The sequence below is a fragment of the Carcharhinus amblyrhynchos genome, chromosome X (genome assembly GCF_965287045.1).
Source record: "Carcharhinus amblyrhynchos chromosome X, sCarAmb.v2.hapA, whole genome shotgun sequence".
In the NCBI taxonomy this organism is placed as follows: Eukaryota; Metazoa; Chordata; class Chondrichthyes; order Carcharhiniformes; family Carcharhinidae; genus Carcharhinus; species Carcharhinus amblyrhynchos.
In genome coordinates this window covers 5,763,449-5,776,217 of record NC_137359.1, presented here as the reverse complement: position 1 = coordinate 5,776,217, position 12,769 = coordinate 5,763,449, and the positions used below count along the sequence as shown (strand labels likewise).

Sequence of the window (12,769 nt, the reverse complement as noted above, 5' to 3'; positions counted from 1 at the left end):
TCTACAAAGCTGCTGGTCCTGCACTTATCGAGAAGCTCACCGAGTTGTTCCAGTCCTTTTGGAAGCAAGGATCCATTCCTCAGGAACTTAAAGATGCTTCCATCGTACACCTCTACAAGAGGAAGGGCAATCGGCAAGTATGCGACAACCACCAAGGAATCTCGCTGCTCTCCATCACAGGAAAATCTATCATAAGAGTCCTGCTAAATCATCTGGTCATTCATCTGGAGCTGGGCCTGCTTCCAGAATCAGTGTGGCTTCCGCAAAGGTCGCGGGACTATTGACATGATTTTTGCTGCGCACCAACTTCAGGAGAAGTGTCAGGAGCAGAATCGCGAGCTCTACACAACCTTTGTTGACCTCGCGAAAGCCTTCGACACTGTCAGCCGACAAGTCCTGTGGAGGATCATGTCAAAGTTTGGCTGTTCCCCTCAAATTCATTCAAATGGTACACCAGTTCCATGATGGCCAGAGTACTTAGATGGCGGAGAATCCTCCTGAGGCATTCCCAGTCATCAATGGCGTCAAACAGGGTTGTGTGCTCACACCCACACTGTTCAGCATGATGTTTACTGCCATGCTGAATGATGCCTTCCAGGACAGTGTTGCTGGAGTCAGCCTCAAGTACAGAGTGGATGGGAAGCTCTTTAACCAGAGGAGACTCCAAGCTGTTACCAAAGTGATCAAACACTGATCATTGTATCTTAAGGTTGAGGATGATGATAGAAAAGGATAATAGGCAATCCAGAGCAAAACTAATTAACTGGGAGAGAGTGGGCTTCGATGGGGTAAGATCTGAGATAGACTCAAGCAAAAGGTTGGCGGGAAAATCTGTAACTGAATAATGGGCTGCCTTCAAAACAGAAATGATCTGTACGTATATTCGCTTAGAAGGGGAAGATAGGACAAATCCCAGAGCTCCCTGGATAGATTGAAATTAAGATAAGGAAGAAAAAGTGTGCTTATGCAAGGTGTCAGGTAGAAAATACTTTTCAGAACCAAGAGTAATACAGAATATTTAGAGGGAAAAGTCACATTAGGGAAGTGAAAAGGGATTGAGAGAAAAGACTGGCAGCCAACATAAAGGGGAATTCCAAAGTCTTCACTGGACATATAAATAGTAAATAGTTGGTAAAAGGCAGAGTAGGGCCAAATAGGGACCTAAAAGGGAACTTACACATGGAGGCTGGGGGCATGGCTGAGATGTTAAATGAATACTTTGCATCTGACTTTACCAAGGAGGTATATGCTATCCTGGAGATGGTGACAGACTAGGAAATGCTGTCCCAAGAAGGATTCAAAATCAATAAGGAGGAAGTGATGAATAAACGATTGGAACTGAAAGTTGACAAGGCAGCGGGACCAATGAGATGCATCCAAGGATATTGGAGGAAGTGAGAGTGGAAATTGGCCATAATCTTCCAGTCTTCTCTAGACTCGGGGATGCCAGAGGACAGAAGAATGGGAAACGTTTTGCCCTTTTCAACAAAGGTTGTCAGGCCAGTCAATTTAACATCAGTGGTGGGCAAGATTCTATAAATGATAATTCGGAAAGAAGTAGTAACCTCCTGGAAAAATGTGGGTTGAATAGGAAGAGCCAGCGTGGATTTCTAAAGGGGAAATCATGTTTAAGTTGCTGGAGATTTGAGGAGGTAACAAAAAGGGCCTATAAGGGTAATGCTGTTGATGTGCGTGCATAGGCATTCGATACAGTGCCACACAACACACCTGAGAGAAAACTTATAGCTCGTGGAATGAAAGGGACAGTTGGAAAATGGATACAAAATTGGCTGAATAATTGGAAGTGGAGAGTAATGATGAATGGAAACTTTTCAGGCTGGAGGAAGATTTGTAGTGGTGTTTCCCAGGGGTCGGTATTGGGACCCTCGCTTTTTCTGATATATATTAGTGATTAGATCGTGGTGTGCCAGGGACAATTTCAAAATTTATGAATGATACAAAACTTGTACTGTAATTGTGAAGAGGATTATGTAGAACCTCAAAAGGACGTGACAAGTTGGCGGAGTGGGCAGATAGATGGCAGGTGAAGCTCAATGTAGAGAAGCGTGAGGTGATGCATCAGAAGAATGTAGAGAGACAATGTAAAATAAGGGGTAGAATTCTTAAGGGGAATTGGGAGCAGAGGAACCTGGGTGTATATATGTGTAGCTCATTGAAGTTGGCAGAGCAGGTGGAGAAAGCAGTTAATAAAACACATTGTATTCTTTATTAATAAGGGCATAGAGTACAAGAGCAAGGGAGGTTATGCTGAACTTGTACAAGACACTCGTTTGACTTCAGCTGGAACGTAGTGCACAGCTCTGGCAACACACAAAAGGAATGAACACATTGGAGTGAGGGCAGAAGAGGTTTACAAAAATGGTTCCAGGGATGAAAAACTTCAGCTATGAGGATAGATTGGAGAGGTTGGGATAGTTGTCCTTGGAGAGAAGGCGGCTAAGAGAAGATTTGATAAATCATGAGGGGGGCTGCACAGAGTAGATAGGGAGAAACTGTTTGTTCTGATCAAGAGCAAAAGGGCACAGATTTAAAGTGATTTGCTAAAGAAGTAAATGTGATGTGAGAAACGACTTTCACCCAGCGAGTGGTTGGATCTGGAATGCACTGCCTGGAAGGGTGGTGGAGGCAGGTTCAATCAAGGCATTCACATTTGCAGGGGTAGAAGGGAAAGGCACTAAGTCATGATGCTCGTTTGGAGAGCTAGTTCAGACATGACAGGCCAAACCTGCTCATAATGATTCTGTGGTTCTGCAGAACAGGACTGTTTGGTTATGTTGGTGTTGCAGTGACCTCCAGTGGTAGATGGTGTGTATGGGAGTGTATGAATTATTGCTCATTGCTTTTTACTGATGGTGAATTTCCTGTCATTTTGCTCATGGGTTTATATGGATTGGATTCTTAGCTGGTGGATGAAGCTCCACATGTCATAACCACAAGTGGAGCAAAAGGGAAATTCTTTGTGCTTACTCCCTCATTACAATCCATTGATCTAATCGTATCATCTTTTATTTATGTTATATTTTAAATATTTTGCATATGTGTAGACTTCCTGTCACACCTGCCCATTATACCTTTCTAACTGCCCCCCTTCCTGCCATGTGTTCTTGTTGCAACCAGTCTCCTGAGCTGATGTTACCAGCAACAAAATCATTCCTTATGTTTGTGCAGTGGCTGGAGTTTACCAATCAAATGATCATTGCCCTTCAAGGAACCACTACTTCAGTTGTTACCCGGAAGAAAGGATTGTATCCTGGTTTACATTTCAAATGATCGCTATTCTCCCACATGGCTTGTCCTTCATTGTATAAAAGTTTGTTCTTTTTATCTTGTTTGGCCAGAGAGGAAGGAGCTCACTTTCCAAGTACAAATGTCTTAATATATCAGCTGTCTGTCTAAAATCCTGCAGAGAAAAATATAGTCCAGAAGTTTCCCTTGTCAAATTATGATGGGAACTTTGCTTGTGTTACTGTTCTAATACCCTTTTCAACTCTGAGAGCCTAAGTCAGCTTTGATATTGGCACCAAAAGAAAAAATGCTGGAAAATCTCAGCAGCTCTGGCAGCATCTGTAAGGAGAGAAAAGAGCTGACATTTCAAGTCCAGATGACCCTTTGTTAAAGCTCTGACAAAGGGTCATCTGGACTCACAACGTCAGCTCTTTTCTCTCCTTACAGATGTTACCAAACCTGCTGAGATTTTCCAGCATTTTCCCTCTGGTTTCAGCCTTGTAAGTCTCAGATCCCATGACCAAAACTATAGCAAACAGAATCCTGAGTCCAGAAGATTCATTTCTCCTGCACCATGTAGAGTAACAATAATTAACAATGATACAAATGCTTTGCACAAAAATTAATCCCAGTTTCTTACAGCAATAATTGACAGGGGAGTGACCTAATTGCCTCCATTCTCACCCGGGCTTCTATATACAGCCATAAAACCAAAAGCTGAATCTTTGTGAGATCCAGTGCTGAGATTAGTCTGGTATGGGTTTGGATGTGGAAGAATTATGTCTCTTGTGGAGGCTGGAGTGAGAGGAGAGTTTAAGGAAGATGAGTGGAATAGATGATTGACGCTGAGCAAGATGCGAGTCTGGGGAATCGGGAGTAGTTGGCGCAGGTTTAGTGCATGAGTCGCAAAAACCCAGCAGGTGGTCAGGAAGGCTAATGGGATGCTGGCCTTCATAGCGAGGGGGATTGAATATAAAAGTAGGGAGGTCTTGCTGCAGCTGTATAGGGCATTGGTGAGGCCGCACTGTGTGCAGTTTTGGTCGCCACACTTACGCAAGGATATTTTGGCCTTGGAGGTAGTGCAGAGGAGGTTTACTAGGCTGATGCCGGAGTTGAGGGGGTTGAGCTATGAGGAGAGGCTGAATAAACTAGGCTTGTACTCGTTAGAGTTTAGAAGAATGAGGGGAGATCTCATTGAGACGTATAAGATGATGAATGGGATGGATAGGATAGAGGTGGAGAGACTCTTCCTGCTCAGAAAGGACAGTAGGACTAGGGGGCACAGCCTCAAGATAAAGGGGGGGCGGTTTAGAACGGAGTTGAGGAGGAACTTCTTCACTCAAAGGGTGGTGAATCTCTGGAATTCTCTGCCCGTTGAAGTGGTGGAGGCTGCCTCGCTAAATATTTTTAAGACGCGGGTTGATGGGTTTTTGATAAGAGAGGGGATTAAGGGTTATGGGGAGAGGGCGGGAATGTGGAACTGAGCCACGACAGATCAGCCATGATCTTATTGAATGGCGGGGCAGGCTCGAAGGGCTAGATGGCCTACTCCTGCTCCTATTTCTTATGTTCTTTAGACTCTTAGGAACAGGGGCTGTCATTGAAGGTTAGGGATTGTTTGTGGAACGCATGTGACTGATGCTGTTATGTGATTCCACAGAGCAGTTGAAGCTGGGCAACATGGTGGTTAGTGTTGCTGCCTCACAGCGCCAGGGACTCTGGTTCGATTCCGGTCTCGGGTCACTGTGTGTGAAGTTTGTACATTCTCCCCACGTCTGTGCGGGTTTCCTCCAGGTGCTCCGGTTTCCTCCCTCAATCCAATGATGTGCGGGTTAGGTTGATTGGCCATGCTAAATTGACCCTCGTGTCAGGGGATTAGCAGGGAACATATACGGGGCCTGGGAGGGATTGTGGTCGGAGCAGACTTGATGGGCTGAGTTTCCTCCTTCTGCACTGCAGAGATTTAAGTGGGTACTCCTTTTAATCCTGGGCCTTTGGCAGGCTGAATTTCCACCGTCTGTTATTGCAAAGAATACCAACCAATTATTTTGATCTGTTGAAATGATGAATGTGGATCAGCTTTTGGATTCTGACACCGTAGGTTGATGTGCAGTTGGATTGGAACAAATTAATTATTCTGCATCAGTAGGGAGGAAGTGATAAGCAGCCTTGGTAATACCAGGATGGAGTAGAGGAATTGGTGTGAGGTGGAGTATATGCTAAGAATAGGCTGAGGGAAGCACTGAGAGGTTGGGAGGATTGTGGTTGTACCAGAAGGAGAACTTGCTGGTGCACTTTTATTGCTGATGTACATCACGTGAGTTTCTAATGTATGGTTCCTGAAAGATAACTTCTTTCTCAAGCACCCATTTAGCGTTCAAGCGGTTTTAAATTTGTGCTATTTTCAGTGATAACTTTCCTATTTTGATAGGGGTTCAAAAATTAAATAGTAAAGTGGAAATTTCCAAAGAGCAGTGAGTGAAATGATTCAAACAATTAGATACTCTGAAAAACGGACTGCATACAACCCATGTCTTCAAGCATGTTTTGTGTAAAGTCTAGCTCAATACTAACTTGTAGAAACTGCTGTCCTTATTGGTAAACATGAATACCAGTAAACTGTAGTTATTTTGGAAATGCTTACTGTTGTGGCTGTTCCTTTAATTATCTCCTCAGATCCGAGTGAACAGCTCTGAGAAGTTTAAAGTAAAGCAAGTGGATGATGAAAAGGAGCTGGAAGCTCCAGGAGTGTGGAATTGGATTGTGGAGTCGGCAGCATCCATGTTAAAGGAGAAAGTGAATGAAACTTACATTAACATTGACCTATTTAGCAACAAAACCTGCTTTCAAGTGGAACCAAGCACAGCAAAGGCTTCGTATGATGTTCTGTTGACAAGGCGTGAGTTTTTAATCAAATTTGCTATCTCGTAATTTGTGTGTTATGTTTTGCAATGACAAAAGTTCACATTCTTGATGTGTAGTATGTATGTTGCCACCTTCTCTCAGTAATGCTGATTGTCACTATTTGGCATTTTTTCAATTCTATTTTCTCATCTAAATGTCCTGCCAATAGTTTCTTATGCAGACATTTCCCACACATTGAACTTGAGTTTCAGGGTTTGCATAGCCCAGGTCAAAGCATTGCCCTTGTTGCCGGTGAAGTGTTTACTGGATATGTGATATACCCGCCATAGCACTGATCTTCTGTATGACAGGTAAGGATTTCAGTTGGAGCCCTCCTGATGCAGGCTAAACAGTTCCAGATTATTTTTTAACGAGTCAAGTCATGCAAAGATACAGAATGCTACTGGTAAATTGCTAAACCCAGCACATGTACGTAACTTTTTGATATAAAGTGCTCCCTTTTGTTCCTGAGGAAATGTCTTTCTGGGATTCAGTCAGTCTGTGGTGATTTTGCATTCCTGTTTGCTGATTTTGTACTGAAGTAGAATCCCACAGGTCCCCTCCATGCTCTTGCCCAAGTGGATCATCTTCATGTCCACTGACTATTTGACTATGGAAGCTATTGTATCTGAGCTTGATGGCCTCATATAAATGTTTTAATTTTTTAAAAAAGCTGTTGACTAGTTCAGTATAAACCTCTGCATCCTCAATATTGTGGCAGGACTGTGCTTACTAACTAACTGAGACATTTGAGCACTTCAGAAGGAAGCTTGGATTTTAAAAATTCTTCTCTGGGTGAATTTCATTAAGCCTCTAACTTTTTGTTGAACTTTTTTCAGTGTGCTGTTGGTTAGAATCGTACATCCTTCTCATCCCATCCCGTCCTTTGCAGGTTTTGATCCGCAACTAATCCTTATCTTCACTTTTGGCCTGCTACTATTTTTCTATGCAGAAACCTTAAGCAGGTAAGATGATAAAGGAAGAAGCGAAATAATATTGCATTGCTAAATAAAGTGGAAAATGTTAGAAGCATAGTCAACTAGCATCTTTTGAGAGTTAGTGTTTTGGGTAGGGTCCCGTGGTGCTGCTTAAAAAAAGTAGTCACCCAATTATTTCGTAAGTATTGATCTCTAAGAAGTTCCTTTAAAAACAAGGCTTAAATGCTTCACCTTGTGTGATAGAAACTTCTTTGCAGATTCAAACCCTGTGCCCCTCTCCTTTTTTTTTGAGGAAGGTGAGGGAAGGAAAGTTGTTGCCGTTCTGAAAGGTTGCATACAGTTATACATGAACAATTTGTCTTTTTTCCCCCCACATAAATTCCCATGCGTGGCCACCTGCTCAAAAGTTGCCATCCCTGAGATTTCTATCTTTACCAAAGTTATCTCGACCAGTTCTTCATTGCCCTTAACAGCCATGTTGTCGTACCTGCTGCAAAACCTTCCTCTGTCCTTGAGAAATGCGTTTCCCTGTCTCTCTTTCTAAAACTCCTCAAATTCCTAGTTTCTCTGGTCCTCCACCTACCTTGACACAGCCGCTACGTTCAGCTAACTCAATAACTCCTTTGCCTCTGCCTTTTGATGCCCTTGTGCTGTCAATCTCCGGCCCCTCCTGTCTTTCTGATATAATTCCCATCCGTGTTCTTAACTGTAAAGGCCACAGAATGAAGCACAATTTGTGAATAATTGGCTTGGTGTGGAACATTTTAAAAGCAGTGCAAGAACCAGATACCAGCTGCACTGCAGCTTAAACACATCAAAATAGTCAGCACATTAAAAAGCAATGCAAGAGCCAGGCAGCAGCAAAGCAAACCAAAACAGGCAGAGCATCGAAAAGGAATGTAAGAACCAACTGGCACAGGCAGAACAGCAAAGGACTCCAGAATGGACATCGTATCTCAAAGCAACGCAAAGGGCTGGGTAACAGCAGCAGTGCAGCAAGATAAATCGGGGATATAGCCAACTAATGATAGTCCCTTGAAACGAGGAGGATGCTTGCCTCAAAATCCTGGAATAGCGAGAGACTGTAAGGTAGGAGCGAAGTCAGTGCAAGTTAAAGGCAGTGGAAAAGGGTAAGTAAAATGCTAAGAGGACAGTAGTATTAAGAAAGGGGAAAGATCCATATTCCATGTCAGCAGTCAGTCATTAGTCAGTCAGTTGGGGTCAGTCGGTGGTCAATGAAGGGTTCTTGAGCCACCTTTTTGCTCACGTGTCTTCAGTCTTTGTCATTTGTCTTGCTGCGAAACCAGCTACACTTTGGTGAAGCAGGACCCTCCATTGTGCGTCATCTAGCGCACACTCTTCCCAGCTGTTGAGGTCAAAGCCAATCTCTGAGTCGGCTTTTAGGGTATCTTAAACATTTCCACTGGCTGCTCTGTGATCCGTGAGCTGTGAGTAGAGAGAGTACTTATAAATGTTTGGTATTTTGGCGGGCTGTCTATTACAGTTGCCACACGAGAATGGTTGCCTTTATGCTCAGGACACCTACCGCCTGGAGGATGCTTATATTCATCCAGGTGATACATAACATCTCCCAGAGGCAGTGCAGGTGGAACGTGTTGAGCTTTCCCAAGTGTCGCCAATACATCAACCTGGTTTTGCAACTTGAGAGAAGTATTAGGAGGATGTCTGCCTTTTAGACTGTGTGATTGTGATATGCAGCACATTTAAAAACTGTATTGGGCACCAGCAAAAACAGTGGAGCAGCAAAAGACACTGACAGAGAATGCATTTCTAACAGCAGTGAAGCAGCAAAGTACATTGTGATATGCAGCACATTTTAAATAACGCGCTGCCAGTAACAGCAGTATAGCAGCAAAATACACTGTGATACGCAGCGCATTTAAAATAGTGCATTTTAAACAGCCTGCTGGCCAGTAACAACAGTGTGGCAACAAAATGCACCATGTTATGCAGCGCATTTAAAACAGTGTGCTGGCCAGTAACAGCAATGGAGCAGTAAAATACACTGAATATGCAGTGCATTTGAAACAACCTGCTGGCCAGTAACAGCAGTGGGGCAACAAAATAGACTGTGGTATGCAATGCATTTAAAACAGTGCACTGGCCAAAACAGCAATAGAACATTACAGCGCAGTACAGGCCCTTCAGCCCTCGATGTTGTGCCGACCAGTGGAACCAATCTAATGACCCTCTAACCTAAACTATTCCAATGTTCCGTGGGAGCACTGAAGAGAGGCTGCGATTTGCGAGTGGAGAGCTTGTGGGTGAGTACAGCAACTTTTTCTTTCTTTTAAAAACTAACTTTGTTTTTAGCGAGTTTAGTGGGGGTTTTTTTTTTGCTTGATTTAAGTTTGACCCCGGAAGTAGTTGCGAGGGCACTCGGGTCAAGTTTTTTTTTCACCTACTATAAATTAGACCGGAGGGGATTCCCGATACTCTACATAGGTAGAGTATCCCAGCCCTCCCCCCTCCTCTAACCTAAAAAAGAGAGAGAGAGGGGCTCTGACTGAGAGCAGGTAAGACTGCTTTTGTTTTTGTGTGTGCTGTCAGGGCTTTGGCTCACAGGGCCAAAGAGATAAGGTAAGTTATAAGTTTTTTTTTAACTTTTTCCTCTGGGTTGCTATAAGGGGCAAGTATGGGTGTGAGACCTGTATGTTGTTGCCAGTGCAACATGTGGGAGGTCTTGGAGGCTCCTGGTCTGCCAGACATCCACACCTGTGCTCGGTGTGTGGAGCTGCAGGCCCTACGAAACCAGGTTAAGGAGCTGCAAATGCAGCTCGAGGACCTTCGGCTCATTCGGGAGAGTGAGGAGGTTATAGATAGGAGCTATCAGCAAGTAGTCACACCAGGGCAACGGGATGAGGGCACTTGGGTAACTATGAGGAAGGGGAAACCTCGGGTGATGGAGAGCACACCGGTGGATGTCCCCCTTCAAAATAAGTACTCCGGCCTGAGTACTACTGGGGGGGACAGCTCATCTGAGGGAGGAAGCGGTGGCCAGGTCTCTGGAGCTGAGCCAGTGAGTCGAAAAATCAAAAAAGAGAGCAGAAAGGTAGTATTAATAGGGGACTCCACAGTGAGGGGCGTGGACAGGCGTTTTTGTGGACGTAGACGGGAGTCGCGGATGGTGGTTTGTCTCCCTGGGGCTGGGATTCGGGATGTCTCTGGGCGTGTCCCAGACATCCTGAAAGGGGAGGGTGAGGAACCAGAGGTTGTAGTACATATAGGTACTACTGACGTAGGCAAGAGGGAGGCACTCGTGAAAAGGGACTATAGGGAACTGGGTAGGCAGCTGAGGAAGAGAAAAGCGAAGGTAGTAATCGCAGGATTGCTGCCTGTGCCACGGGAGAATGAGGGAAGAAATGAAATGAGGTGGAGGCTGAATGCGTCGCTGAGGGACTGGTGTCGAGGACAGGGATTTCGGTTCCTAGATCACTGGGACCTCTTTAGGGGTAGGTGGGACCTGTACAGTAAGGATGGGTGGCACTTAAATCCCAGGGGGACTAATATCTTGGCGGGAAGACTGGCTAAGGCTACCCGGGGGACTTTAAACTAGAAAGGATGGGGGGAGGGAATTGTGATGGGGAATTTGGGACGGAGGAGGTTCGCTCCCAGGTAGGGGAGGACCGCAGGCAGTATGGGAGGAAGGTTAGACAGGGGGTGGAGAAGGGAAATGCCCAGACTGAGGGGGTGAAGTGTATATATTTTAATGCAAGGAGTGTAGTGAATAAGGTAGATGAGCTTAGGGCGTGGATTGCTGCTTGGGATTGTGATGTGGTGGCCATTACGGAGACTTGGATGTCTCAGGGACAGGACTGGGTACTTCAGGTGCCAGGTTTCAGATGCTTCAGGAAGGACAGGGAGGGTGGCAGAAGAGGTGGTGGAGTGGCACTGTTGATCAGGGACAGTGTCATGGCTGCAGAAAAAGAGGATGCCGTGGAGGGACTATCTACAGAGTCTCTGTGGGTGGAAGTTAGGAACAGCAAAGGGTCAAAAACTTTGCTGGGTGTATTCTATAGGCCACCCAATAGTGACAGGGAGGTTGAAGTGCAGATAGGGAAACAGATTCTGGAGAGATGTATTAATAACAGAGTTGTTGTGATGGGAGACTTCAATTTCCCAAACATCGACTGGAATATCCCTAGGGTAAGGGGTTTGGATGGGGAGGAGTTTGTTAGGTGTGTTCAGGAAGGTTTCCTGACACAGTATGTGGATGAGCCTACGAGGGGAGAGGCTGTACTTGACCTGGTACTGGCGAATGAACCAGGGCAGGTGATGGATCTCTCAGTAGGAGAGCATCTTGGGAATGGTGATCATAATTCTATCTCCTTCACAATTGCATTGGAACGAGATAGGATCAGGCAGGCTAGGAAGGTGTTTGTCTGGAGTAAGGGGAGATACGAAGAAGTCAGGAAGTTACTTGGACAAATAAACTGGAAGGAGGCGTTCTTAGGGAAAAGTACCGAAGGAAGGTGGCGGATATTCAAGGAATGTTTGTCTGGAGCTATGCGTGACAACGTTCCGATGAGACAAGGGGGTTTTGGTAGGTTGAGGGAACCGTGGTGCACGAAGGCTGTGTTGAACCTAGTCAGGAGGAAAGGGAAGGTGTACAAAAGGTTCAGGGAACTCGGAGAGGTTAAGGATCTTGAGGAGTATAAGGACTGTAGAAAGGAGCTTAAAAGGGATATTAGGAGAGCCAGAAGGGGTCATGAGAAGACCTTGGCGGGTAAGATTAAGGAGAATCCCAAGGCCTTTTATAAATATGTGAAAGGTAAAAGGATGAGAAGAGAAGGGATAGGACCTATAAAAGGTGAAGGGGGTAAGGTCTGTGTGGAACCAGAAGAAATGGCAGAGGTGCTTAACGAGTACTTTGCCTCAGTATTCACGGTGGAAGCTGATCTGGGAGATTTTGCCACGGATTTGCAGCAGATGGAAAAGATTGAGTTTGTGGATATTAAGGTGGAGGATGTGTTAGAACTTTTGAATTCTATCAAGATTGATAAGTCGCCGGGACCAGATGGGATATACCCCAGGATACTGTGGGAGGCGAGGGAAGTGATTGCAGAGCCCCTGGTGATGATCTTTGCATCGTCAATGGAGACGGGAGAGGTTCCGGAAGATTGGAGGATTGCGGATGTAGTCCCTATTTTCAAGAAAGGGAACAGAGATAGCCCGGGAAATTACCGACCGGTGAGTCTGACCTCAGTGGTTGGTAAGTTGATGGAAAGGCTTCTGAGGGACAAGATTTACGAGCATTTGGAGAGGTTTGTCATGATCAGGAATAGTCAGCATGGATTTGTCAAGGGCAGGTCGTGCCTTACGAGCCTAGTTGAGTTCTTCGATAATGTGACTGAACACATTGACGAAGGAAGTGCCGTGGACGTGGTGTACATGGACTTCAGCAAGGCGTTTGATAAGGTCCCCCATGCAAGACTTCTTGAGAAGGTGAGAGGGCATGGGATCCGAGGGCCTTTGGCCTTGTGGATCAAGAACTGGCTTGCCTGCAGAAGGCAGAGAGTGGTTGTGGATGGGTCTTTTTCTGAATGGAGGTCAGTCACCAGTGGAGTGCCCCAGGGATCTGTTCTAGGACCCTTGCTGTTTGTCATTTTCATAAATGACCTGGATGAGGAAGTGGAAGGATGGGTAAGTAAGTTCGCTGA

At 45.1% G+C, this 12,769-nt stretch overlaps 1 protein-coding gene across 3 annotated transcripts in view; it reads left to right on the top strand.

Moving 5' to 3' along the window:
• The window catches only part of nemp1 (nuclear envelope integral membrane protein 1), a 58,031-nt gene that overhangs the window by 18,650 nt on the left and 26,612 nt on the right, over window positions 1-12,769 (top strand). For all 3 annotated transcript variants that reach the window (XM_080218093.1, XM_080218092.1, XM_080218094.1), the window contains exons 3-4: window positions 5,923-6,145; window positions 7,043-7,115. In XM_080218093.1, the coding sequence (XP_080074219.1) occupies window positions 5,923-6,145; window positions 7,043-7,115 (296 nt within the window). The remainder of the gene's footprint in view (window positions 1-5,922; window positions 6,146-7,042; window positions 7,116-12,769) is intronic.